This window comes from Trifolium pratense, linkage group LG3 (assembly GCF_020283565.1).
Source record: "Trifolium pratense cultivar HEN17-A07 linkage group LG3, ARS_RC_1.1, whole genome shotgun sequence".
Classification (NCBI taxonomy): domain Eukaryota; kingdom Viridiplantae; phylum Streptophyta; class Magnoliopsida; order Fabales; family Fabaceae; genus Trifolium; species Trifolium pratense.
Genome location: NC_060061.1, coordinates 22,298,003 through 22,324,927, shown reverse-complemented (window position 1 = coordinate 22,324,927; position 26,925 = coordinate 22,298,003). Strand labels below are relative to the sequence as shown.

The following is a 26,925-nucleotide window of genomic DNA, read 5'->3' as shown; positions in this document are numbered from 1 at the left end:
CGCTATTTATAGCCGTCCGATCAAGATCGGATGGTCATGATTTAAAATTTGTATTAATTGACTGAATTTGTTTAAACCGTCCGATCATGATCGGATGGCTATAAAGTGACTGCATAGAAAAATCAACTGCACAGAATCCATTTCCTTTTTACTTGCTATAGATTCTTCCATTGGTAATGTAACCTCGAAACTGTTCACTTGAATTTATCATTGAAGGCAGCATTCACCAGTCGTATTTCAGTATTCTATTAGTTTTTGATAATGAGCCATAGAAGAAAAATAAAAACAAAAGTATATATAGCATATAATTAAAACACCAGAATACAGCAAACCAATTGGTGGAGAAAGTCCACAAAGCTTAGTGGAAATCACAAACTCCCATTCTTATGTTTCTGTTTCCATATAAAAAATTGTCAGACATTCTTCCCTTAATTCTGCAAGCTGAATTTTCTCTATGCTTCGGAATGGAGTTGTAGAACATGGTACTAATTGTAATAGGCTTGCAAATTTCTCCTGGAGATTGGCTTTCTCTTGGTTGCCTTACTCCTTTGCTTCCTGAGCAAGACAACACTTTCAAAAAAGAATTAGGCCTATTTTTTTTATCTCGGCAGCATACATTAGCTACAAGCTTGAATAGGTCTTGCATGCACTAAGGGTGAATTGTTTCTCGTATGAGTTTCACATTCCGGTGTTGACATTACTGTTTCAAAAGCTTCAACAAGTAATGCAACCTTCTTTTTCCTGGCTGGAGCAAGTTTTGTGACAGCTTGTCTGAGTGAAAAATCAAGCATCCATTCCTCTGCATTTTTTCTATCGTCCATCATTTGATGCTTCAATTCAACCCTCTCTGGTTCTGCGTCGGGAACAAAGGGCAGGAAATTTGGCTTTCTAGGGTTGATCTTTCTCATTTGCTCAGAATCTTTCATAGGTCTCTTGTTCTTAGCTGGCCATTGCCTATTATTGCTCGTATTCTGCCCTTCACCACCTATGCTGCTTATGATCTGGAACTCAGTAGATGCAACTTGAGCTTCCTCCAGAAATTCATGGTCCTGAACAATAATGGTTCTCTCTTTAGGCACATTAGATAAGGGAATTTGGTTTCTTTGGCTAATTTCTTTTTCATTACTCTCTAGGTTTGTGTTGCTGTCTTCACGACTCTCTTCAATCTTGCGAGTTTCACAGATATTGTGAACTTCACTAGTGTCAATTGTATCTTCATCAAGTACCACCGAGGCACAAATGACCTCCTTATCCACATGCTTTTCAATTTCTCTATTATTGTCTTCTGTGTTTCTCAGATACTGCAATTCTTCCTCTTCCAAATAAGATTGGTCATACTCGTGATCTATGCTCTTAGATGGATAGTCAGTCTGTATGCTTTCACTTGTGCTTTCCTGGACAGAGTTTGTGTCATGATGTTGTGCATCAAAATCTGTGATTTTCTCTTCTTTGCCGTGCAATGATTTTTCAACTATAATGTTTGCATAATGGTTGCTAGGGATGTCACCTAGCCACATTTCAAATATATCATGTGAACCCTCTGATAAGGACTTAAATTTTGAGTCAGTCTCATGTGTGATGACAGAAGAGCCAATATCCTCTTTATGGTTGATTGGACAAAATTGTTTCTCCTCCCACTCCATATCAGCACCTTGGGATTCAGAATCATCCAATTCAATATTCTCCACATGTTCCTCGTCGTCACTAACCTCATGGCAGTAGCTTCCGGTGCATATTTCTTCATGAAAACAGCTAGGTGGGTGGTTTTTGTGTGCATCTTCAGAGTTTAGTTCATGGTGAAAGCTTTCCTTGGTATCTACTTCAATTTCAGAAGTGTCAAAGTAGTTTTTGAATTCCACCTTGGGATTGATCTCAGACTTCGTAAGATCATCACAAGGCAAACATGGAGTTACTTGACAAATACCTTCCTTTTCTGCTATGTTGCCATCCACCGCCATTGCAAACTTGATACCTTCTTGATCCTCAAGGTGCTTGGCAGTGTCAGATTTTCCCACTTTGTATGCTTTTTCCCTTTCCTCGGCATATACTTCATTCAAAAAATCTATACCAATTTCTGGTATTAAGGGAATGATTATTGGATTACCCTTACCAGCTTCATCGCATGCAGGTTTTCCATCATAGTCAGTCTGTTCAATATCAAAGTTCTTCCTCTTCTCACAAGGCACCTTCAATCTTTCAGAAGCTTCCAGCTTTATACTTTTTCGATTCTCCAGAAAGCGCCTCCTTCCATGAGCACGGTGGTTTCCATTGAGAGAGCAATATGTATATGGACAAACCTTCATGACCGAAACTCCCTCTGACTCACTTCCTCCAGTATTAAGCACAAGGTGTGCAGGGAACTTGGAATCTTTCAATGTTGAAGAGCAGGTAGCTCTGTATGTTGCATTAATATCTGCACGCAGCACTGCCGTTGGACTTGGCTTAAAACTAGTCTTTGCTAATGTTCTCACCAATTTCATACTAGATGATTTTGACATAGTTTTTGCCGTGTTTTTGTTAGAAACAGAACTAGATTTTGAACTACTCGAACATTTTGGTCGCAGATTCTTACTATCTGAACCACATTGGTTATTCTGAAGAGTCACTGGCAAAAGCACCTTTTTTGCATCTGAACTTCTGGTGGGTTTCATATAATTGACCGACTTTCTCATCGAAGGCTTCTGCTTTTGTGGGGCTGCTGCAGTGGTTGGAACATGAAGTGGTAACAACTTTCTTGATTGAGATAAGCTCCTCCTTGGAAGTGATGATTGTATAGCCTCCAAATCCGAAAGCTTAACCGAATTCGACCTTTTCATTTTCTTTATTCCATCCGTTCCTCTTCCCATGTCAGATTTGACACGATCAGCTAAAATACCAAGTTCACTGCAAACCTTTTATTGGACCATATTCTAACAATAATCACAAGAAGAAACATTCTTATGATTTTGCTTTCATAAAAAGGAAGTTCACATTGCAAAGAGAAGAGTCGATGAAATCAAACCAGAAATATTCTCCCTTATTTGTTTAGTTTGCTTTGTTTGCAGAGGTTTTTTTTTTTTTGCTTATTCTCAATTGTTTGACTGATGTTGAAATTTGAATGAAGCTAATATGTTTCATTCTGACAAGTACTAACAGAGGGTTTAGGGACCCTTTCTGCTTGAGCATTATTAGTATTTGTAACATGGGAACACTCTATTTGAATGTGGCTTGTTTCTTATATTTAAAACATAATATTGTTGTTGGTTTGCTAATAAAACATCACTAAATTATGCCTTTTTTGATTCCACAACTCATCAATATCCAAATGACTGAATTACCCTCTTGATTTGGATAATGAAAACCTTGAGGCCTTTTCTAGGTGATAGATGAATGAATACCTAATACATTTTCCACTTACTTTCTCATACTATTATTTATTGGTAATCAATTTCTATTAAGGCAACCCTTTTGTTGGGAAATACTTCAGCTGTTTTTGCCTTCCAATCAATTTGCTAATAATGTTACATAAATAATAAAATAAATATTATAGCACTGGGAAGAAATCACATTGCGTCAACATCCGCAGGGACCATCGCAATACTTTGTTTTAATTAAACAACCGGATTCCCCTTGTCCGTACTAATTATGAGTTGACTGTTCGATGCCCGGGGAAGAGGCCCCGAAGGGCCCGTTCCCAATCCGTCCAAGTTTCACATCTGTTGCGAGATTGTCCATGTTTATAAGTGGGGACACCGATCAAATGAGTGTCAAAGTAAAAGAAAAATTGGATTTTTTCTGACACCGATATGAGCTATCCGACACGTGTCTGACGAGTGTCATACAAGTGTCGGACACCGCGACACGCCTAATCATAGAGGTGTCGGTGCTTCATAGCTAGTAAAAGATAAGATAATTAATGACACAAGACTTTAACATCATGACAAATTTTTAAGGATTGAACAATTTTTTATCTTATAAGATGTTTGGTAGATAAAAATTACTATTTTGATATTTAAAACAATTTGTAGTTGTTACGTAATTTAGGGCTCGTTTGGCCCAATTTTGTTAGAGCTTATGCAAACAGTTTATGCAATATAAATTAAATTTTATGTTATTTTATAAGTTCACATTAGTGAAAATTGTATTTCTATAAACTATTTTATCGTAAACTACATTGAAAAACTTATAATAATATATAAAAATTGCACAAACTGTTTACATAAGCTCTAAAAAAAGCCGAGCCAAACAGGCCTTTAGTGTGGACAAAAATCATTTGGTTCACAGTTTGTCCAATTCCAATAATATATAAAAATGAAAATTTCTCAACGCACCCACCCACTTTCTCCCCCACTCCCCAAAAAATTCGGAAAACGTTTTCCGAATTTTTTATAGTGTAAATTTTACACTAAAAAACAGTTCGGAACGTATTTTCCGAATTTTTTTAGGTGCGCTAGGGAGTGGGGGAGAAATGTTGAGGTGCGTTGAGAAATTTTCTATAAAAATTGCACAAACTGATTGCATAAGCTCTAAAAAAAGCCAAGCCAAACGGGCCTTTAGTGTGGACAAAAATCATTTGGTTCACAGTTTGTCCAATTCCACACACAATTTAAAATCAAACTTATATCAAATCTCTTATAATTAAACTTACCCTTGGAGTCAAAATGATTGTTCATACGATAATTATTCCTAACAGAAATCTCCATTAATTGTTTGTACTTCTCGATTAATTTTTCCTTTGGAAAATTCTTGCATAAAAATCCAGTGATCGGCATTGTTTAACGCTTTGTACAGCTATTTGCGAACATGACAAATTCAAATAAATAATTGAATATATAATGGAAAAAGAACATCAACGTTGATCCTTATGCTATAATAATTTTTAAAATTAAGAGTTGGGTTCAACTTAAATCTACAAAATCGACTTTTAATTAATAATTGTCTCTATTTTATAAACATATGTTCGGTTTAGGTCAGTTTAGGTTATTACTTATTACCTAACAATGTTGAAAGACTTTGTCTAACATGCACCACTTGATTAAGTGGTGCATGGTGCACAATTTATCATTTATACTATAACGAATGTGAATTTTATAAAATCTATCGTCGGATTGAAAGTTTATATCATATAGATTATCCATGAAAATTTTGAAAGAAATTGAAAATATTTTTATGTTTTATTTAGACTCATCAAGATTAATGATATTCATTAAAAACTCATAAACCGTTAAACTTGATGAGTCTTAATAACATATAAAATGATTTTCAATTTTTTATAATTTTTTTTATGGATGATCTATATGATATAAAGTTTCAATCCAACGATGAATTTTGTAAAATTCTTATTCAGTATAATGTTATTTATAACTTGGGTACCATGAACCATTTAACCAAGTGGTGCACCATAGACATCGCTTGAAATAGATAAAAAAGGTAAATAAATAACTTTTTGGGTCATGTAACATGTGTCCATGACACACGTTAAAGATGTTTTAAATATAGTAATTATATCTTAAATAAAACAATTTTTAACTTCTAAACAAATGAATACACAATTTTCAACACAAAATTACTGCTAGTTGGTGTCATTTGATTTATAGCACACTAATAAATGTCATAGACTACCTTGATAAACTTATAATAATACATAAAAATTGTATAGGCTGGTTGCATAAGCTCAAAAATAAGCTAATTCAAACGGGACCTTAAAGACACATGTTAGCTTTTGGCACAACTTTTAAATGAATTAGAAAAATCTTTAAAATTTCTTATGTTTGGTTTCACTCTTATCATTTTGATCATTTGCTTGACTTAATGTCATCTATGAATTCAACCGTATAACTCTTTCACAATCCAACAAAGCCTACACTCTGTCACTATTGATGGCCACACCCTTCCTTTCCATCTCAGCTTATACATTTGCACCACTAAAAAGCTGCTTACTTCTCCATCAATAATGACTGAAACCACCCGTTGCTCTACCCTAATATTTAGAATGAATAAAACACTAGACGCTTACCCGTGCGATGCACGGGTCTTATGTTATGCTCTATTTTATATTATAATGTCAAAAAAGTATTTGTATAAGTAGTAATTTCAAATTGAAATAATTGGTATTATCAAAATAATAGTAACAATAAAAGTTATCTAAATGTGATATAGATGTTAAATATGTGTTTATACATTTAAAAAACTTATTTATTTATACATCACATTTGAAGTTACTTTGGTATTTTCTTCGTTAACATTGGTTAGCAATATCTTTAACTCATTCTTTAAAATAACTTTGGAAATGACAACATATAATTGACCATGAAAAACAATTGACGTTGAATAAGGCATGATTATGAGTTGGATAAACTACTTTATTATTGAATTTGTCATTTATATTAATTTGAAACTCATTGGAGCAACGATAAATCAACTTAACTCATACTCAAAATCGAATATGATAAAAATCATGCGATGCATACCAACCATTAGTATTTTTTTTTTTACTAACATTAGGAAGTAGTCCTAACAATCGACCAACTCCTTATATACACAAAGAATAGACAAATTTTGAACATTAACTATTTTGAAAAAAAAACAATAAAATACACAAAATAATAAAATTTAAAAAAATTAAAATGGATAAAAACCCAAAACAATAATAATAATAATAATAATAATAATAATAATAATAATTATTATTATTATTATTATTATTATAATTATAATTAGTACCACACATTAAATGGATGTAAGTGATGTGGCTAAATGAAAGGTTTTGATTGGTTTGTGGATTAGGGTTTAGATAGACAATTGGACAACTATCTAGGATTTATATATATAGATATTTGCAATGAACATTGAACAACCCTAATATTTATAATGAATACAACATATTTGCAATGAATATTTGTAACGTTAGGAATTATATAAATAAATTACTATGTTTAATAACTCTTCTCATCCAGTCATAAAAATAACTATAGATTATATTAAAAAAACTTTGTTTCTAATACAACAAAAAAGAAAAGCAATGCAAAGCAAAGCAGAAAAACAAGCTAGGCTCGAAGGTGAACAACACCTAAAGCATAAGCTATCAAAACATTATTAAGCTTAAGGGAATAACTATGCCAAATCTTCAGAGACATTTGAGGTAGCGCCCTTTTTGGCAAGCCAATCTGCACACCCGTTGTCTTCTCTAAAAGTATGATGTAAACTACAATGTTGAATAAATCTCAGAAATTTGTAATTATTAAGACAAATTAGAAAACAAATATCAACAAGATTAAGAGAAAAGCAAAAGATGATGTAATGTAAATTTATTTTACCTTCAAAGGGCATCTTTAATCAATTCAGCAGGGGCCTGAAAGTTTGTTGGGACGGCACCTGGGCTTGTCCCGGGGCTTGGCCTAGGGCTTGAGAATCTTTGGTCATAGCCTTACTAATGGCAACAGCAATTTCGCACAATTGACGAAAAACTACACTCTGTTTAGATATAATATCATCATCACCAGGAATTGAAGCATCACATGTATCAATTGCAGCCAAAGCTGCTTTCAGCCATACTTGAGCATCCTGTTTTGACTTCGACAAAAGAGCAGCCATGGTATCCTCAAGCTGACTTTCCGCATCTAATAACGTCGCCTTGCAATCAGCCAAACCTTGTTGAATTCCAGGGTTCAAATCCGGATCATTGATCATCAATTTCACCTCGGTTAGTATCCCGGTCGCATTTGCAGAGGCCACCTTTAGCGATATCATACCCAAGTCTTGTAGAGACGCGTGTTGGCTCAATGGGTCTGATGTAAGGACCTGGACACATAGATCCTTGTTTGGTACTCGTGCACATACTTTGTTAATATTGTCATTGGGTACAATTTCATATGCAATGGTGATTTGGTGATGTAGTAAAATAAGGTAGATAGCCAAGAGAGGTAAGTATTTTGTAGTAATGACTTCCATTTTTATTTTCTTCTATGTGAATTTAGTTTAATTTTATGAAACTGATTATTTCATGTTTCTGTTTATAAAGTAGTGTTAGGAAATCCAATAGAGGGATTAAATGGTTTGTAATGTGAGAAATGCGCTTGACCTCAATTTTATTGGATGGTTATCCCTTCATGTTGTTGCTAAATTTAGAATGTTAATTTAGTGATAGATATGTAGTTCACTAATTGCTTTTCTATTTTGGGATAAACTACCATACTTTTTGTGGTGCTTCTTTCTTCTTTTACAACTTGACTTAGGTCTGTATAGAGTCACATGTTTGTTTGCGATCATTATTTAACAATATTATATACCTATGCTTATTTGTTTTGTTTATAAGTAGCCTCGATTAACACGCATTTAGGGTAGGTGGAGAATTTCGGGTTTAAACATAGGTTTATGTATATTAATTTCTCTATAATTATCAACTGAGTTGTACTTACAAAACATATGCTAATGATTTTTTAACTATTTTAAGACTGTTGTTTTCAATCATGATACATAAACATATGTCTCCTATACACGTGATAAAATAAAATAATATATACTTCAAACCATTCTTTCGTAGAAATAAAAATTGAGTGGTGATTGACACTAAATTTGATAGGAAGAACCACAGTTCGATCCCCGCAACTGCGATCGGGAGGGGGTTGGAATCACTTGATGTCAGAATTGACCCCCGAACCAGATTAAACCGGTGGTGAAAAGCCAAAATAAAAAAAATTGAATTTGGTACCAATGAAACATTTAAAATATTAAGTGTTCTTATGGTTAATAATATTAGTAACACAATACATCCAAAATAATGTAGTTGTACCTTGTCTTTTTGGGCAGTTGGTAATGGTCAAAGCAATGCTTGGGAGGATTGTTGGATTCAACATGAGATAAAAGTTGCAGAATTAGAAGTTAATATTCAGGATGGCTCCCGGAGAATATCACCGACTAAACTGCTTGCTATTAGTCTTCGAAATGATCTTAATGGTGATGATGTGCGGCTTTGCCACGATGGTAAGTCTAGCCCCTTTCGGCTTACTTTTTGTTATGCAACTATAATGGAGTAGTGGACAGTGGTTGAGTGGTTTTGTAAAATGTTTGAAAAGTTGCAGTGCGTTGGTGGTAGAGTTGTGGGGGTGTTTTTGGAAGATTTACGTTGTGCTTAGAGATTGAGGTATCAATTAGTGGAGTTTAAGGTTGATTTGTAAGTAATGGTGGCCATGCTCAATAAAGGAAATATAAAGTTGTCCATCTGGGTGAAGTGTAGTGTTTTTCCCTCTGGACTTCATCCTTTTTTTTTTTTTTGCAGTTTTATCTTACATTAGATTTATTTTTTTTTGAAGACATCCGTAGTCTTGTTTATCTTGGTTTGGATGTGCAAAATTATTCATTGTTAGTTTTAACTTCTTTTTTCTTTCTTGAATCTATTTTTAACTCCCAAATATCACAATTGAATGTAAATATTAGAAAATAAATAGAAAGACTACTAAATTATAAGCTTAAATAATGAGGGGTCAAAATTTGCACAATTGTGATACTTAGAACTTAGAAGATTATTAGTTCATTTAAGCTTAAAAACAACAGTGTTAAAATCCACTTTTGAGACTACCTATCACTATTGAACGTAAATTTTAGAAGAAAAAAAAATAGTGACTACTAAATTATACGCTAAAAAAATGAGGGTCAGTATTGCACAATCGTAATAATTAGAGGGCTAACGGTGCATTTTAAACTTAAAAATAACAATATTAAAATAAGATTTAAACAAACATCTATTCGTATTTCATCATGGTATTGAACAATTTATACACTTTATAAAATTTCTACATAAATATATACAATAAGATATAATTTGACGATTATATGATTTCATTTGTGCTTAAAAGCACAGTTATTAAAACTAATTTTTTACTTAAGCTATGCATACATTTTTGCTAAAACTGTTTATAAACACATCATACATTATTTTTATAAATTATTTCAAACATTTTTACAAGTACTTAAATTATCATATAAACTCTTCCAAACGTGCATTGATCCGACAAAAAATATTCTGAATAAAAACTAAAAGGATCTCAACATTTTTTGTTTCCAGGTGAGAGGTTGAAATGGTACCTGCATGATTCTTACATCTTCCATCCAATCTTATGTCATATCCTACCATATACATATTTTCTATAAAAAAAAAAAGAAGAAAAAAAAAATACCTATACATTATATCTATTACTAATCTTGTATTCCAAGGACTTGATCATTAGCAATTAAAATAAAGAAATATTGTACTTGTATACAAACAAAAGAAAGAAATTTATATTCTTTTCTGCACTGCAAGAAGTAGTACAACAAAAATAGGAGAAATGAGAAAAAGAATATACAGAAAAACCTGATTCATATCACTTTCTTGAGCCACTTCATCTTTAACTTTAAGGGGGTAGTATGATTTATTTTCTACAAATGCATCAAAATAACTCTGGTAGAATGTGTTCTTTGTATAACGCGAAGATCCTCCCTTCACCTTCATCATTTCCATAGCCTGCAAGAGTTCATATATAAGCAATATTCAAAAAAACAGTGTAGCAAAAAATTCATTACTGTGGAAAGAATCAAAGCTTAAGCACAAGGTGTGCAGAAGCAAGCAATACAGAGGTAGATTCAAATGCATTTAGATGCAGGAAAAAATATACGATTTTCCTTTCTAAGAATTTCACATTTTAACTTCTATCATTTGCAAAGTTAAATTGGATAATGGATGTCAACTTACAAGCTTTCATGTAAAAAAAAGGAATCAACATTATAAAATTGCCTATTAATTTTATGCTATACACTGTTAAGACTCTTACACTTTATCTTCTTAAAAGATTATCCATTTGTTAATAAATATTTTTCTCATTAAAATTATACTCTTATATTCTATGTTCCATTATGTTAATTTTGTAATAATACCATTTTATTTTATTTTATTTGCCAATTTTATAAAAATATGATGATTTAATATATTTTATATTTTTAATTAACTTAGATTTAATTTTACCATCTAATGTACTAATATTGGATGAAGACAATCACATTTCTTCCTATGAGTAATTGAGTATGCACCGACAGTATAAAAAAGTTTTGCACGTGTGTCCAATGACATCTCATCACAATGTTACTTGGGTATATGATTGAATACACACATAAAATTGTTTTATGCATGATCAGCGAGCTCAATAAAGAAAGAGTTAGGTTTTACTGTTATTTCTCAAATCATTTTACATAAATTCCCAAACTCAATCAATCAGAAATTACCTGAAAGCTGTACGCGAAGTGTCTTGCTTTCTTGCCTACTTTAACACTTGGGTGAGATTTTAGCTTTTCATACATACTTTGAGCTTCTTTAGGCCTGTCAATCATCAAAATATATGGAATTAACAAGTCCCCTTTACGTGTATGCAGTATTCAACAATGGATAAGTGGAATTAATTACTTCTCATAGTATCAAGATCTTTTGAAAATTCACACCCCATTCTTTCAAAGCATTAAAGACAAATGAGAGCTTTTCAATAGTCAAAATAATATTTCCAATAAAGAACAGGAGATAAACAAATTTGAATCCAAATTTTCCGAGTTAAGCCTGATTGTGACAACAAGGCAACACAATATAAACATATTGAACTGAACACAATGCAATATTATGACCTGTTTTAGAAACAACTCAGTTTTTTAACCTTTTAAGTAAAACTATAGGCATTATAGATAGTTTTAAGACAAAAAACAGCTGTGAACATATCATAACCTTGCATATGCATATTAGGGAGTCTTCAATTCTATGTAAAAGTAGAACACAACATGGTAGATTCCATGAGAATTTTAGATATGTCAAGAGCTTTGCAAACATACCTACTAAGAGAGTCTTGACAAATCGCCCATTGTAAAGCAGCTAATCCATGGATCTCACTCTGCACAAACATTTCAATCTCATACATAATTTCTCCATATATATCTTTTCCTAGTTTTCCTGTTAGAGTATATTGCATGACATTCAAAATTCGAAATATTAAACATAAAATGCAATGCTCAATAAAGCTAAAAAGAATAAAAAAAGGGTAATCAAAATGCCCTTTTGGTTTGAAGAAAAAATAAGTTCATCTCATTCCACTGGTGCTTGTGTCTACCTTCAACAAGCATGATATTACATTCTTACTGAAAAGATATGCATTTCTGCCATCTCTAAACAACTGGTACGTAAGTAATTTCAATTTAAAAGTTTACCTGGAAAGGTAATTTGTCGATAACCTTCTCATAGTAGGGTAATGCATCCCTCAGTTTTCCCGCATCCATTAACAAGTCACCGTCCTTCAATATCTATAAGTATTATATATATTACCACATTAGCATTTTGAAGTTGTTTAATTTCATATAAGCCAGGCAAAAAGAATTGGAAAAGAAATAATGTTTCCTTAAAAGCACGATTTTATGACTGCTTTGAGATGAAAACAGTTAAAAGGCTCAAAATAACAGTCAACTTTTATGACCACTTCTGGAGCATTTTAGGAACATGAGGAAAGTTGAATGTCAATCTAGCGTGTGTTTGGTTCTGCGGCGGAGAGAATTGATTTTGGCAGAATTGATTCTGTAAAATTGATTCTGGCCAAAATTGATTTTAAGCTGAAGTGGTTTATGTTTGGATATATTCATGAAAAAGTGAGTTGAACAAAAAATTTGAGTGTAAAAATCAATTCTAGAATCAGAAGCTACGATTTCTAGCTTCAAGTAGAATCAATTCTGGAGGCAGAATCAATTCTACTTTTGAGAAACCAAACAAGTCAGAATCAATTCTACACGTCCAGAATCAATTCTGGATGCTCCAGAATTGAAACCAAACATACACCTAATGATCTATCTCATTCTATATCATCCAAGTGAATGACTTCATTTCAATAAACCAAGAAACTTTATCAGCTTGAGCCATCAAATTATTTTCCCTATTGGCAATTGCCCTACAATCAAGGACTATAAAATAAAAAATATACTCACATGCATACAAACATTGCAAAGAAGAAAAAAGCACACATGCTTAAAAGAAGGAAATGATGGAAGTAATATTTTGGCATAGCAAAAGGTATGCTTACCTCCTCACACTCGGATTTTAGCTTTGGGTCAATATATAATCCATATTTTTTCTTGTAAGCAGCAAGCTGCGTCTTTGTGCGCTCTTCTTTAGCAGCTTTTTCTTCATCAGTCTCTAAAATATCTCCAGGACGTATAACTCTTCCACCTCCAAACTGAATAGGTCAACAAAAAAAGGTAAATTTGAAAGAGATATCATATCACAAACAATTGAACTATGTAGGAATCCATTTTGAAAGATGATGATTTGGCAAACACTAAATACCATACTGTTTTTGAAATATTGGCAGGTCTAGGGAATACACCCCATGTAGAAACTTTTGGCTTGTACAGTTCTGACTCATCTTCCATTGTCTGTTCAGGTTGTGGAGCTGTTGTTTTTGCATTGAAGTTGTCTGCATTTCCAACAATAAGCTCCACCTCAGGCAAATCACTATCTAAAAAGGAGTCTGTAAAAGGAACCAATCCAGGTGGCAATCCCCTTGTCTTCTTATTATCCGCAAAGTCAAGCCCCACAAAATCAATCCTTGAAACAGACAGTCCTCCCTTCTTGCCAACATTATTGTCATTCACGTTTTCTTCCCAAGTCCTCTCACTCCCTCCTGGCAATCCTAAAATTGAATTAACATACCCATTTTAGCACGAACCACATGACCAAAATTGCACACTTTATCATTATAAAGGTTTTTTAAAAATGGCCTGCAACCACAAATGTCGATGCGACTTAGGTTGTTGATGAATCTGCGACTTCATTTATTTAAGGTTGCATCAGAACGATGGCATAGTCACACCTAAATCCTTAATTGTAGATAGGTAGACTTCTGCGATCATCTGTATTTAACTACAATTTTTTGTAATATAAGAATAGCAATGCGACCTCAAAGACATCAACTAACACTGAACTAATCAAAGACATCAACTAAAACTCCCTTACAGTAATACAATACTCCCTAAGGCTTGAAACATACATAATGTCACTCTAGGTTGTTTTTATTTTCATTTTTTTTTTTTAGTTTTAAAATAATGGAAGAAGAAATCAAAACACATCAATGACTTAATTTTATAATATACTGTATAACATTACCCTGTTTGGAAAACAACTTAAATTCTTCATTAAACACTTGTAGCATAAGCAAAGCAGGTGCTTATTTATAATTATAAGCTATTTCTATAACAAAAAATAAAGTAAAATCAAACTATTCACATATAAGCTTATAAGTTGTTTTCACTAGCTATCATCAAGAACTTATGCAAATAAGCTGAAAACAACTAATGTACATGTCAACACGTCATAACCAGTTTTCATAAGTTAACATATTCACAAGTGCTAAGTTCAGTGGATAAACTCAAATAAACCAATTCAAACCGACCATAAGTATTACCTTCATTTGTTTCACTAACTTCAACTCCTTTATTCTGCTTATACTTTTTCGCCTTCTCCATAGCAATCTTCAAAGCAACCGGCACATCCTTTTTCCCTCCATCAACTGCATTACTCTCTTTAACTGAATTTTCTTCGCCAACAACACTTTGCTCAACTCCCAAATCGGAATTAGATTTAATCGTTTCTTTATAAGCTTTAGCCTTATTAAATGCGAGCTTTATAGGATCAACGTCACTTGTTTTTTCAGCTTCAAAGCACAACAATAACATTATTTTATAGTAAATAGATAATGCCTACTACCTAGCTTGCTTTTTTTCAACTTTTTTGTTTTGAAATAAGAAAGCAAAAATCAAAGCACAGCAATAACATTATTTTATAATAAATAAAATGATATAACCATGTACCAATTTTTTTTTTAATATAACCCGGTTTAGAAAACTAACTTAATTGAGCTATTATAGCATAAGCAAGTGCTTATATATGTATGTATAAGCTATTTCAATAACAAACCATAAACACAACTTAAAGTCAAACTATCTTGATATAAGCTTATAAGTTGTTCTCATTAGCTATCATAAAGAACTTATGCAAACAAGTTGAAAATAACTAAGGTACATGTCAATATGTCATAACCTATTTTCATAAGTTCTTTCAAACATATTCACAAACATATATTCACAAGTGTTAGAGCTCAGTAGATAAGCTCAAATAAATCAATTCAAACCGACCATAAGTATTACCTTGATTTGTTTCACTAATTTCAACTCCTTTATTCTGCTTATACTTTTTCGCCTTCTCCATAGCAATCTTTAGAGAAACCGGCATATCCTTTTTCCCTCCATCAACAGCATTACTCTCTTTAACCGAATTTTCTTCCCCAACACCACTTTTCTCAACTCCTAAAATGAATTCACATACCTATTTTAGCATGAACCAAATGACAAAAAAAAATACACCTTTTCATCATCAAGGTTTTTGAAAACCGCCTGCAACCACAATTGCAGCTGCGACTGCGATTGAGGTGACATCAGCTGTATTTAAGTACAATTGAGGTGACATTATTGTAATATGAAGGATATCAATGCGACCTCAAAGGTATCAACTAACACTGAAATAATCAAAGACATAAACCAAAACACTTCCTTACAGTTACACAATACTCACTAAGGCTTGAAAAATAGCTGATTTCGTAAGTTCTGGTTTCACAAGTGTTAATACTATATAATCTCAAATAATCCATTTCAAAAGGACTATTACATACCTGTTTGGATAAACAACTTCTTTGCAACTTATAGCACAAATAAGTGCTTATGTAATATGTATAAACTTACATAAACTATTTTTATAACAAAAAATAATGTTTTTATTATTTTATATATGCCAAAAACTGTTTTTATAAGCTATATTGACAAACTTTTGAAAGTAAGCTGAAAATCTTTTATGACAATTGTCATAAGCCATTTTCATAAGTTCTACCAAAGAGTCTCACAAAAGTATATAAGCTCAAATAAGTGTTACCTAGATCAGTTTCACTAACAACTACTCCTTTATTTTGCTTATACTTTTTCGCCTTCTCCATAGCAATCTTTAAAGAATCCGGCACTTCCTTTTTCACTCCATCAACAACATTACTCTCTTTAACTAAACTATCTCCATCAGCACCATTTTGCTTAATTCCAAACCCGTCCTTAGATTTAATCGATTCTTTATAAGCTTTAGCTTTATTAAATGCAAGCTTAATAGGATCAACACCACTCGTTTTTTCACCTTCATTCGAATTAACTTCAGAAAACTCTTCTTTATCTGAGCTCATAACACAACACAGCTTCACAGGTTTCAACGTTGATGGAGAAAATGGCATCACCACCATTCCCACGTTTACGTTTGGTTTCATCCTCAATGAAGAGAACCATGAACACGATGAAGAAGAAGATTGTAACAAAGAAGAAGCCATTAAAATATAATTCAAAAAAATAATAATAATATTCATCCTTTTATTGTTGCTGTTAGATAATTCGGATTCGGGTTTTTGATAATAACCACACATTTCGGTTCGGGTAATGGACTTTTATTATTGGGCCTACAAACCCGGCCCAACTTTATAAGTTTTTTATTTTTTGAGTTATAAAAATCAAATAAAAAATTGAACTAGGGTTTTGTAGGTATAAGAAGGTCCTTATCTTGTTTCGTTGTTCTTCTTCTTCTTCATTCACACTGAGGCTTACCCTTTTGTCCTAAATCATCACTCACCTTAAACCAACTTCACCAAAGGTACTTTCTTTACTTCTACATAATTTCATTTCACTCATTTTTAGTTTCGTTGAATCTTGCAATTGGTTTTTTGATTGTTTTTCTTTCAACTTTTCAGATTTTGACCTATTTAATATGTCTTGTGTTGATTTGAAGTTCTATCAATTTTTTTGTTTCATTTTTATTATCAATTTAGGTTTTTAGGTTTCTATTTTCCCAAATCAATCATTTTTTGTTTTAGTTGGAGTTTACTGTTGATATTCTCTCTGATGATGAATAATAAAGATATAACTTTCGTTCTTCTGAGATTTTTCTATGCGGAAGAAAATTATTGGAGACCTGAACTGAGGAGACTTTTTAGGATTTTATATTTTGTGAGATTTTAGGTTTCTTTTTTATTATTTTTTTTATTGTATGCTGTGGTTTTTTATGTGGCATAGGATTTTCGGCTGTATTTTTTTTTAAATGGATTTAGAGAAATATGTATATGTATGTGTGAACTGAATTTAGCTTCATTTCACTTGGATTTTCGGTTGCCGTTAAATGATTTTGATTTAGTTCAATTTATGTAATGGATGTTCGGCTTGTCCCACTAATCGGCTAGTGATGTTATTGTTGTGCCTTGATATGAAATATGTTTTGTTGTGCTATTAGCAATTGTTTCATGCATATTTTAATTATACAGTACATGTAATCTTTTTAGCCTTTCCATTGATCGCTGTTGTGTTTCTATTGTGACTATTTAACCAACTTAGATTTCTTAACATTTTTCTGTAAATTTCTTCTAGTTTTGTTACAAATAATTTTGCATCTTTTATTTGGTGTAGTTTGTTGGCATGAAATTTATGTTTTTCTTTTACTTTTTACTCAGATGAATCGTGAAAAGTTGATGAAGATGGCCGGTTCAGTTCGAACTGGTGGAAAGGGTACAGTTAGAAGGTACTATATTGTAATATAACTTGGTTTACTTAGTGATTGCCAATGTTATTTATATAACATTGCTTTGTTCTTCTTATTGTTTGGATTGATCTGTCGTTTGTTGTTGGAGTTACTAGCAATATGTTAACTTGATTCTTGAGCTTATATTAATGTTGAAGCTTTCCCCATTTCCTCTTAATGCATATGTATTTAATGATGTACAATCAACACTTCACAATTTCTTATTCTTTCTTTTTTATTGTACTAATTATTCATTTTGTTGTGAATCCATTGTTTAAAGAATGTTTCTTCAACACAGAATGCTTTTATTGAGTTGAATTATTTCTTGATGTTCTGTGACTTCTGTTTACCTTAGAAAGAAGAAGGCTGTCCACAAGACAACAACTACCGATGACAAAAGGCTTCAGAGCACCCTTAAGAGAATAGGTGTGAATGCCATCCCTCAAATTGAGGAAGTCAATATCTTTAAGGATGATGTTGTTATCCAGTTCTTAAACCCCAAAGGTAATATCAGTCCGTAATATGTAAATCATTTATTTTCTATACATCAGTTTATGCATTTATATATGGCTTTTCAAATTTTGCTGATTATTATGTTGGATTGTTTTCTTTCCAGTTCAAGCATCTATTGCTGCTAATACATGGGTTGTTAGTGGTACTCCTCAAACAAAGAGTAAGAAACTACATCCTTTTTCTTCATTTATTTATTTGCTGTAGTCTATTACACGAGAGATTACTTAGATAGCATACATGTTTCCAAAGTGTATCCAAATGATAACTCGAGTTGCATCAATCTTACATTAGGGATTTTCCTGCAATTTATGGACAACTAGACTTTCTATAATGTGTAGTTTTTTTCTTGGCCGATTATTTACTGTTTTGTCATAAAAAACTGACATAGATTTCCTTTCTACAGAGTTGCAGGATATTCTCCCTAGCATTATCCATCAATTAGGTACGTGATTTGAACTTTTTCAAAGTTGTGTTTGGTGTTTCTAATTTCTTCCGATAACACACTCTAATGTAACACTCTAATATATTATTCAAATACAGGACCAGATAATTTGGAAAATTTGAAGAAGCTAGCGGAGCAATACCAGAAGCAAGCTCCTGAAGCAGGTGCTGCTGGTTCAGCCACAGCACAAGAGGAGAATGATGATGATGTTCCAGAGCTTGTCCCAGGAGAGACTTTTGAGACAGCTGCTGAGGAGGCCAAGGATAGTTAGAGTGTGTTATTGTGCCATCTGTTTTTTTTTTTTTTTCAAAAAAAAAAAGAAAATCTTGATTTTCATATTTAAGTATTTCAGGTTGTTTAGTTCTCCTGTCATATACTTTTAAACAGTCCGAATACTTGAATTAAATCTGTTTTCCTTCATTTAATTTGAAGTATTGCTTATTCGACCACACTTGATATCTTCATCCATCTCTTAGGTGCTTCTGGTATAGCTGTATCCTTCCGGAAGTGACACGAGAAATGAACTTTCTTATAATTGGTATACCTAAAAAAATCTTAGGTACACGAACATAGTATCTGGAGAATATGACTTTGTAAGCTGTAGTTTGATTCACCTTTATAATCAGTACAGTACCTTTTTGGGTTTTAATACAGCAGCTTTGCATGGCTTGGTTGTCATTGTCAGTATAGTCATTTATGGTTTTGCATAAATGAATTCATGAGGATGCGTTTTCATTTTAAATTTAGTTAAAACTGTGTTAACTTATAAAGTTAGAACACACATGGGCAATAGAGAATGGTGTATGAATGAATATATAGTTAAGTAACATCCATTGATGAAGTAAAGACTTGAAAGTCATAATATGATTGTTTCCTCTTACTAAAGCAAGAACTGAACTACTGCAAATAGAAGGCCAATGAATCAAGGCCCTCAATTTGAGTTCCAGCAACATGAAATTAGTATGGTGATTGAGATTCTCAAGTTGAGAATTGGTGTACCATGTTGCATAATATAAGGACAAAATTGGCAGCGACAAAATGGTGGAACAGTGTTTATAACACTAAACTTTGCTTTAGTTTCTATTGTGGTCACATAAATTCCTCTCTACAACTCATAAATTAAGAACCGACGATAAGGTCTACTTGACATACCATAACTTACAAGTTAATAAAACTTTTTACAAATGATCAATCAACTAATATTATTAATTAATCCAAATGGTTCGTAGTTCAATTTAACCATAGTATTTGATTTGGCAAATCCATCATTGTTTCATACTCTCTTGCACATATATGGCACAACTTAATCTTTTCGTTTTTTCAAATTTTGAGTCTCTTACTCTTTTTTAAGAATTTTTTTAATTGAATTTTCTAATCTAAATAACAAAAATGTACTCATAACCTTGACTGTGATATATATTGTATATGTAAATCGTATTGATGTAAAATTGAATAGTAAACAAAGTTTAGGTTGGAATTTCATTGATAATATGGATAGTCTGGTCTATATCTATGATCTATGATGATAGATAAAAGACTTGCAAAAGATACATGTTCTAAATACATATATTGCTAGTAATTACATTATCTTTATAATCATTAATTAATCATGCTTTGGATAGTCCTATCATACTTAAGTGAACTGATGTTAGTTATAAAGTGGATGCTTTGATACAAGTTGTTGCCCATAGAAAGGAAAAAGCATCCATGATTCTCTATCTATATATTCTCATTTCTGAAGTTGTTCTCCTCAACATTTTCCACTAAAATTGCCGCACATATGAGGGTTTTAGACGGAGTATAAAGTATCTATAGCGAGAAGTATCTAAAATTAACATCAAAGCACCAGTGGTCTAGTGGTAGAATAGTACCCTGCCACGGTACAGACCCGGGTTCGATTCCCGGCTGGTGCAAAATTAGCTGTGACGATAATTGTGTCAAATGTGGTAATGGGTTTATCACAAATAGTTCATTTCGGTGGCTAAAACTGGCACATCTGAGCTTAATTTTTTGTTATTTTTGTTTTACTCTTTTAATGTCATCATTGGAAGCAACAATAATACATCCAATATTCCAAGAGAAAATAATTATAAGTCGAAAACAATAAAACATTTCATCATTATTTCCGGATTATATCTCAATACTTGTTAGTGTTTTGAAAGATACCAGTACCAAGTAATTCTCCACATATCCCACCACATAATTTGTTTTCTGGGTCCTCCAAACTCCACTAAATAACATCCATTATGCACATCAAGTGCTTAATTATGAGAGTATGAGAATGACAAGAGCTATAGCCATATTCCTAATAATCATATCAATAGAGTTTTGTATATATTTTCAGACGGAGTATATAGAGAGCAGTATCTAACATTAACATTAAAGCACCAGTGGTCTAGTGGTAGAATGGTACCCTGCCACGGTACAGACCCGGGTTTGATTCCCGGCTGGTGCAAAATTAGCTGTGATGATATTTGTGTCAAATGGTGGTAACGGGTTTATCACATAAATGTCCCCTTTGGTGGCTAAAACTGGCACATCTGAGCTTATTTTTTTGTTAATTGTTATTTTTGTTTTAGTCTTTTTAATGTCTTCATTGGAAGCAAGAATAATACAACCAATATTCCAAGAGAAAATAATTATAAGTGGAAAATAATAACACTTTTCATCATCATTTCCGGATTATATCTCCATAGTTGTTAGTGTTTTGAAAGATACTAGTACTAAGTAATTCTCCACATATTTTGTTTTCTGGGTCCTCCACTTTCCACTAAATAACATCCATTATGCACATCTAGGGATGACAACGGGCGCCCATGGGTGCGGGTTTGACACTTATCAAACCCACACCCGAAATCATCACCCAAACCCAAACCCAAAGGTTGTTCGGGTGGCAAAACAACACCCACGCCCACACCCATTGAGTTCGGGTTTTTTCCACCCAAACCCAAACCCGCAGCACATTTGAAAATAATTTGAAAATTTAAGAAATTAAATTTCAACATAGACTTTGAATTAAATTACAACTAAAATTAAGGTCTTCCAAGAAAATTCAAACATAGACTTTCAAGAAATTACAACATAGACTTTCAAGAAATTAAATTACAACTAAAATTTAAGGTCTCCAAGGAAATTGAGGGAGACTATGGGGGTAATTAGGTAATTATAAAATATTTCGGGTGGGTGTATGGGTTTCGGGTGTGGGTTTGACTGATACCAAACCCACACCCATATTATCGGGTGTCACCCGAACCCAAACCCAAACCCAAACCCAGTCAAATCGGGTTTCGCCCGTTGACTTGGGTTTGGGTTCGGGTGGGTCTCTCGGGTTTGGGTTTTTTTGCCATCCCTATGCACATCAAGTGCTTAATTATGAGAGTATGAGAATGACCCCTAAATATGCTTCCAATAATCATATCAGTATAGTTTTGTATTTATTTTTTGAAAACAACCAGAGCCAGCAGCTAGGTAGCATAATGCAACTATGCAACCAATAACTTCGAATCTCCTTTTAATTTAATAAAGGCAAGGTCGAATAATTTGTATATCAATGAACAAATATTGTTGCACAAGATTTTTGCCACTTTATGCCTCCCACACTTTATCTATTGTCCTTTATGTTATGTCCTTTATGTTATGTCATCTCTGCTGCTCTTCATACAATGACTAATAGTAAAAGAAACAGTTTTAAAGAGAAAGAAAAAACATGAATGAACGGTTGAAATGATGGTAGAACGAATAACCGGAGAAAATGAGCCGGAGATGGTCCAGGTCCACAAATTTTATATTTTGGAAAAGAAAAAAAAAAAAAACAGTAATACCACTCAAAACCCATTTTCAAATAATAATCCTATTATACAAAATTTCTTCAAACACAATGTGGAAAATATTTCCTATAACTCAACATCAATGTGAAACTCAAACTTGATTTGTTCATTCACTTCTAACAAACTACTAAATACATATGCAAATTATTTGCACACTTTTTTCTCTATTAATTTATTTTCAAAGAAGTGAACTTTGTTCATCTAATCTAATTCTAGAGATTAATTAAATTTTGAGTGATAGAGTGAGGTGGATTAGTGAGCATATGAACAACTTCTCTCATGGTAGGTCTTGCAGGTCCCATTTCTTTAACACACATCATAGCTATGTTGAACATGTAGATAACACTTGTTAATGGGTATCCAGTGAGTCGCGGGTCTACTACAGCCGATACTAATGCTTTATCGGACGGCTGATAAAGTTCTAGTTCAGTTTTATTGATCCATCCAACGATGTCTACACCATCTCCAAATTCACCCACTGGTTTTCTTCCTATAATCAGCTCCAATAGGACCACTCCAAAACTATACACATCACTTTTCTCATCCACTTTCAATGTGTATGCATACTCTGTTTATCCATTCAACATTTCCATTATTAGAAATAATGTAAATCATATCATCATATATATGGCACGAATAGAAATACTTATATTGTTTTGACAAAAAAAAAAAAATACGTATATTGTCACGAGTATTTTGTCACTCTATTTAGTCACACTCACGTAAAAATATATATATCATTCAATTAATTATATAAAAATATAAATTATTTAATTATTTTCTTTTTCTAGCTTTTATCAAACATGTATGTGTGACCAAATAGAGTTAACTATCTTTGTGAATGATAATAGAATGTAAGGAATTAACCTGGAGCAATGTAGCCGTAGGAGCCTGCAATAGAGGACATGGATTGAGAAGCACCAGGATCATACAAGAACTTAGCAAGTCCAAAATCAGCAACATGAGCCTCAAAATCAGCATCAAGCAATATATTATTAGACTTAACATCCCTATGAATAATAAGAGGTGAACAATCATGATGCAAATAGCAAAGTCCCTTAGCAGCTTCCACAGCAATTTTATACCTCATTTCCCAACTCAAATGACAACCTTTTGCACCATGAAGCCATTCTCCTAAACTACCATTAGGCATGTACTCATACAACAACAAATTTGTGTCCTTATTTGAAACATAACCCAAAAGTCTCATTATGTTTCTGTGTCTGATTCTTCCCAATGTTTCTATCTCAGCTTTGAAACCATAGTCATTTCTACCACTTCCTTGTCCAACTAAACGCTTTATCGCGACGTCCGTTCCATTTGGCATGGACCCTCGGTACACGATCCCGGCTCCTCCTTTTCCTATTATGTTCTCTTCTTTCAGACACTCCACTACTTCCTCTGCTTTGAAGTCTAACCTTTGAAACGCCGTTAACTTCCACGCTTTTGCCATCTGGCGTTTCCTCTTCCTCATCATGTGCATAGTCACAATTACTAGTAATACCGCGGTTGCGAGAGCAATTGCGGTAATAATGGCCTTGATCTTCGTGTGGCTTTTTCTCAAAGGGTATAGAAGGGAAATGCATGAAGATTGGTGTGGGAAGCAGAGGTTAGGGTTTCCGGAAAACGACCTGTCGTTGAAGACTAAAAACTGACCACCCGTGGGGAGACTTCCGGTGAAATTGTTGTAAGAAAGATCCAATGTGGTGAGGCTTGTCATGAATCGAATCTCATCGGGGATTAATCCCGACATATTGTTATGTGAAATATTCAAAATGCTTAAAACCTTTAGATTCTTTATCCCCTTTGGAACCTCACCGGTAAACATGTTCCGACTAAAGTCAACGGCGGTCAATGAGTTACACCGAATGACTGTAGTTGGAATACCACCGGTGAGATTGTTGCCACTTATGTTGAAATTTGTTAACACCGGTAGGTCAAAGATTTCCTCGGGAATTTCTCCGAGAAATTGATTGGAGTCAAGCAATAGAGTCTGTAGTGACCGGAGATTCTTCATGGAAGCGGGAATCCTCCCGGTGAATAAGTTGTTAGAGAGAGTGAGAATCCCGAGAGAATCTCCGAAAACTTGAGAAGGTAGTTGGCCGTTAAAACGGTTATTTCCCAGCTCCATTATCTGAACATTAGGCAATTGGAAAATTCCTTGTGGGACCGGCCCGTCCAAGAAGTTATTAGCTACTCGGATTTTGAACAGTGAGTTGCACGCGCCAATTCCTTTAGGAATCGGGCCGTGAAAGAAGTTATCTGTAATAATAAATGTTTTTAACCTCTTTGATTTGCACAAATCCGGTGGAATCAATCCGGTGAGGTGGTTTTTTGTAACATCAAAGTAAATGAACTTTCCGTTGGAACCGAGATTCTGTGGCAACACAAAAGAGAAATTGTTTTCCCAAACCTGAAGTGTTTCGAGATTAGGAAGATCCCCGATGAACGCTGGAAGTGAACCGCGAAACTTGTTCTCGAAGAAATTCAAGAGAGTAAGGTTTTTCAGTTTTGAGAAGCTCTCAGGAATCTCTCCCGATAGCTCGTTGATGGAGAGATCCAACGACATGAGACTTCTCATGGAAGAGAGTTCTGGTGGAATTGTTCCGGTGAGGTTGTTCCCTTGCAAGAACAAACTATCAAGGTTTTCCAAATTTCCAAGACTCGGTGGAATCTCTCCGGTCAGGTTACAGCTTGGCATTTCAAGGTATCGGAGATATTTCATCGAACCAAACTCCGGTGGAACTCCACCTTCGTAAGCGTTGTTGTAACCAAGGCGTAGTTCCTTCAGCGTCTTTAACTTAGACAAATTCTTCGGAATCTTCCCCGATAAACTGTTTAAGTTTAAGGCTAAAACCTCCAACCTTTGAAACTCCGAGTAACTCTCCGGTATAGTACCGGAGAAATAGTTCCCGCCCAGATATAACAACTTTAGTTGCTCAAGCCTAACGATTTCCTCCGGTAGAGGACCGTCGAAGCTATTGTCATAAGCATCCAGAACCTCCAATTTCTTCATACCGAGCGTCATGTTACCGGGGAAGTTTCCGGAGAACATGTTGTGAGAGATGTTGAGGATTTTAAGAGAAGTAAGTTTGGAAATCTCAACCGGAAGCTCTCCGGTGAGATTGTCCATTGTGATGATCAAACTCTCAAGCTTGTCCAAAGCTCCAATCTCTTTCGAAAGGTGTCCGAAGAGTGGAACTTGCGTGATGTTCAGCGCAATCACTCGTTGATCTTGATCACATGTTACACCAGAAAATGAACAGTGAGCTGAAAAGGAAGTTGAAAACTTCCAGTCTTTGAGTAAATCTTCTTTGGTTTTCTCTCCTTTCATTGATTTCTTCAGCTTTAGCAAAGCATCAAGATCGGTTAATGAAGAAGAAGATGTAAATAGTAAGCAGAAGAATGCAAGCAAATAATATGTAATGTGTTTCATCTCTGTTTTGTAGCTATGAAATGGTTTGCATTTGGGTGTATTTAATTTCTCTTTTTGGTACCACATACTACAACAAATGATTTCAATCTGTATTTATAATATATACAATTATAGTTAATTTAATTAATGTTATCTTATTGGTTATAACATTTTGTGGTGGAGTTGAGTATAATGTTTATGTTATGTAATATCCTTGTTTCCACTAGTTAGGTCCAAGAGTGGACTTAATTAACTTTTGTGAAGACAAAGATGCAATTTGGAAGTAAACCAAAGTTGATGGATGTATTTTGCTAAATTAAAAATGAAAACCGAGAGTTCAATTTATGGTCGGAACAATTCTTGGTTAGACTTTACTTATCTGATGGGAGAACTTTGGATTACCGAAGCTTCTTTTTCCTGAAAACCAGATGGTTAATACTAAAAAAAAATGAAAATGGAGAGAAGAAAAAGTGTTTTACGTGGATGAATTGGAACTATGTATATGACACTTGAGATAATTGTATGCTTGTGAAAAGGCAAAGGAATTGATTCTATGTTTTCAAGTTATTTCCACCATCCTCCACTTGATATTGCAGAATCATATTCTATATATTGTTAAAGTGTATTATGCATTTAGTTAAATTTTAAATTGTTTTTATAGTGTATGATTATGTTCCTAACATTTCCATGTTTAATGTAAATTAGTACGAGTATCAAGTGCTTAAGTTTTAGCTTATACTAGAGTAATTAGATGTAAAATAGCATATGCTATGAAAATTGAACACAAGTTTTTGAATGATTGTGTTTTTGGCCTTGTTATATAGAGCATTCATTTGAGTCCAATAATATTAATGAACTCGTTGTTATAGATCAGTGATTATTATGATTGATGAAATTTTGTGCACAATATTCTCCAAGTTTGATAAGACATCGATGGTCCATTGTGGCCGTGGACACTAGAATTACAAAAAGGTGTTAAGACTAGAATAACAATCATCTTTACTTATTTGACTATACTCTTGGCCTCAAGTAAAATGCATGTTGGGAAGAATAGTTTCAATGAACATGACTCTTTTGTATAACTATCGTTGATGATATT

General features: G+C 33.4%; 5 protein-coding genes and 5 non-coding genes across 11 annotated transcripts; 6 read left to right on the top strand and 4 right to left on the bottom strand.

The window, feature by feature from the left end:
• Positions 1–157: 157 nt before the first annotated feature.
• LOC123916582 lies at positions 158–3,338 on the bottom strand. Its single transcript, XM_045968062.1, has one exon. The coding sequence runs from the start codon at positions 2,844–2,846 to the stop codon at positions 618–620; it is 2,229 nt and encodes a 742-aa protein (XP_045824018.1). The 5' UTR covers positions 2,847–3,338; the 3' UTR covers positions 158–617.
• A 3,599-nt stretch (positions 3,339–6,937) lies between these two features.
• Positions 6,938–8,048, bottom strand: LOC123916763. Its single transcript, XM_045968293.1, has 2 exons — positions 7,296–8,048; positions 6,938–7,183 (listed from the first exon to the last, which is right to left on the bottom strand). Exon 1 carries the CDS (start codon positions 7,927–7,929, stop codon positions 7,315–7,317), a length of 615 nt encoding a protein of 204 aa, XP_045824249.1. The 5' UTR covers positions 7,930–8,048; the 3' UTR covers positions 6,938–7,183; positions 7,296–7,314.
• A 1,953-nt stretch (positions 8,049–10,001) lies between these two features.
• On the bottom strand, positions 10,002–16,401 carry LOC123916425. 2 transcript variants are annotated; one of them, XM_045967882.1, is made up of 9 exons: positions 15,959–16,401; positions 15,181–15,339; positions 14,439–14,687; positions 13,327–13,667; positions 13,059–13,211; positions 12,199–12,291; positions 11,827–11,885; positions 11,236–11,329; positions 10,002–10,480 (listed from the first exon to the last, which is right to left on the bottom strand). In XM_045967882.1, the coding sequence occupies exons 1-9, from the start codon at positions 16,392–16,394 to the stop codon at positions 10,256–10,258; spliced, it is 1,809 nt and encodes a 602-aa protein (XP_045823838.1). In that variant the 5' UTR covers positions 16,395–16,401; the 3' UTR covers positions 10,002–10,255. The 2 variants fall into 2 exon arrangements, with proteins under 2 accessions (XP_045823838.1, XP_045823839.1); XM_045967883.1 differs by lacking the exons at positions 10,002–10,480; positions 11,236–11,329 and having other exon boundaries at positions 11,827–11,944; positions 15,959–16,394.
• A 171-nt stretch (positions 16,402–16,572) lies between these two features.
• Positions 16,573–19,035, top strand: LOC123913923 (basic transcription factor 3-like). The gene is made up of 6 exons (XM_045964840.1): positions 16,573–16,711; positions 17,562–17,629; positions 17,985–18,133; positions 18,246–18,302; positions 18,546–18,584; positions 18,683–19,035. The coding sequence occupies exons 2-6, from the start codon at positions 17,562–17,564 to the stop codon at positions 18,853–18,855; spliced, it is 486 nt and encodes a 161-aa protein (XP_045820796.1). The 5' UTR covers positions 16,573–16,711; the 3' UTR covers positions 18,856–19,035.
• On the top strand, positions 16,953–17,044 carry LOC123919202. The gene has a single exon (XR_006813114.1). It is a non-coding gene; the product is annotated as a small nucleolar RNA Z159/U59 (small nucleolar RNA).
• A 1,391-nt stretch (positions 19,036–20,426) lies between the features above and the next one.
• TRNAG-GCC lies at positions 20,427–20,497 on the top strand. The gene has a single exon. It is a non-coding gene; the product is annotated as a tRNA-Gly (tRNA).
• Positions 20,498–20,501: 4 nt separating this feature from the next.
• LOC123919249 lies at positions 20,502–20,588 on the top strand. The gene has a single exon (XR_006813157.1). It is a non-coding gene; the product is annotated as a small nucleolar RNA snoR114 (small nucleolar RNA).
• A 380-nt stretch (positions 20,589–20,968) lies between these two features.
• On the top strand, positions 20,969–21,039 carry TRNAG-GCC. The gene has a single exon. It is a non-coding gene; the product is annotated as a tRNA-Gly (tRNA).
• A 4-nt stretch (positions 21,040–21,043) lies between these two features.
• Positions 21,044–21,132, top strand: LOC123919250. Its single transcript, XR_006813158.1, has one exon. It is a non-coding gene; the product is annotated as a small nucleolar RNA snoR114 (small nucleolar RNA).
• A 1,270-nt stretch (positions 21,133–22,402) lies between these two features.
• Positions 22,403–26,134, bottom strand: LOC123913922 (leucine-rich repeat receptor-like kinase protein SUNN). The gene is made up of 2 exons (XM_045964839.1): positions 23,279–26,134; positions 22,403–22,979 (listed from the first exon to the last, which is right to left on the bottom strand). Exons 1-2 carry the CDS (start codon positions 25,911–25,913, stop codon positions 22,624–22,626), a joined length of 2,991 nt encoding a protein of 996 aa, XP_045820795.1. The 5' UTR covers positions 25,914–26,134; the 3' UTR covers positions 22,403–22,623.
• Between the last annotated feature and the right edge of the window lie 791 nt (positions 26,135–26,925).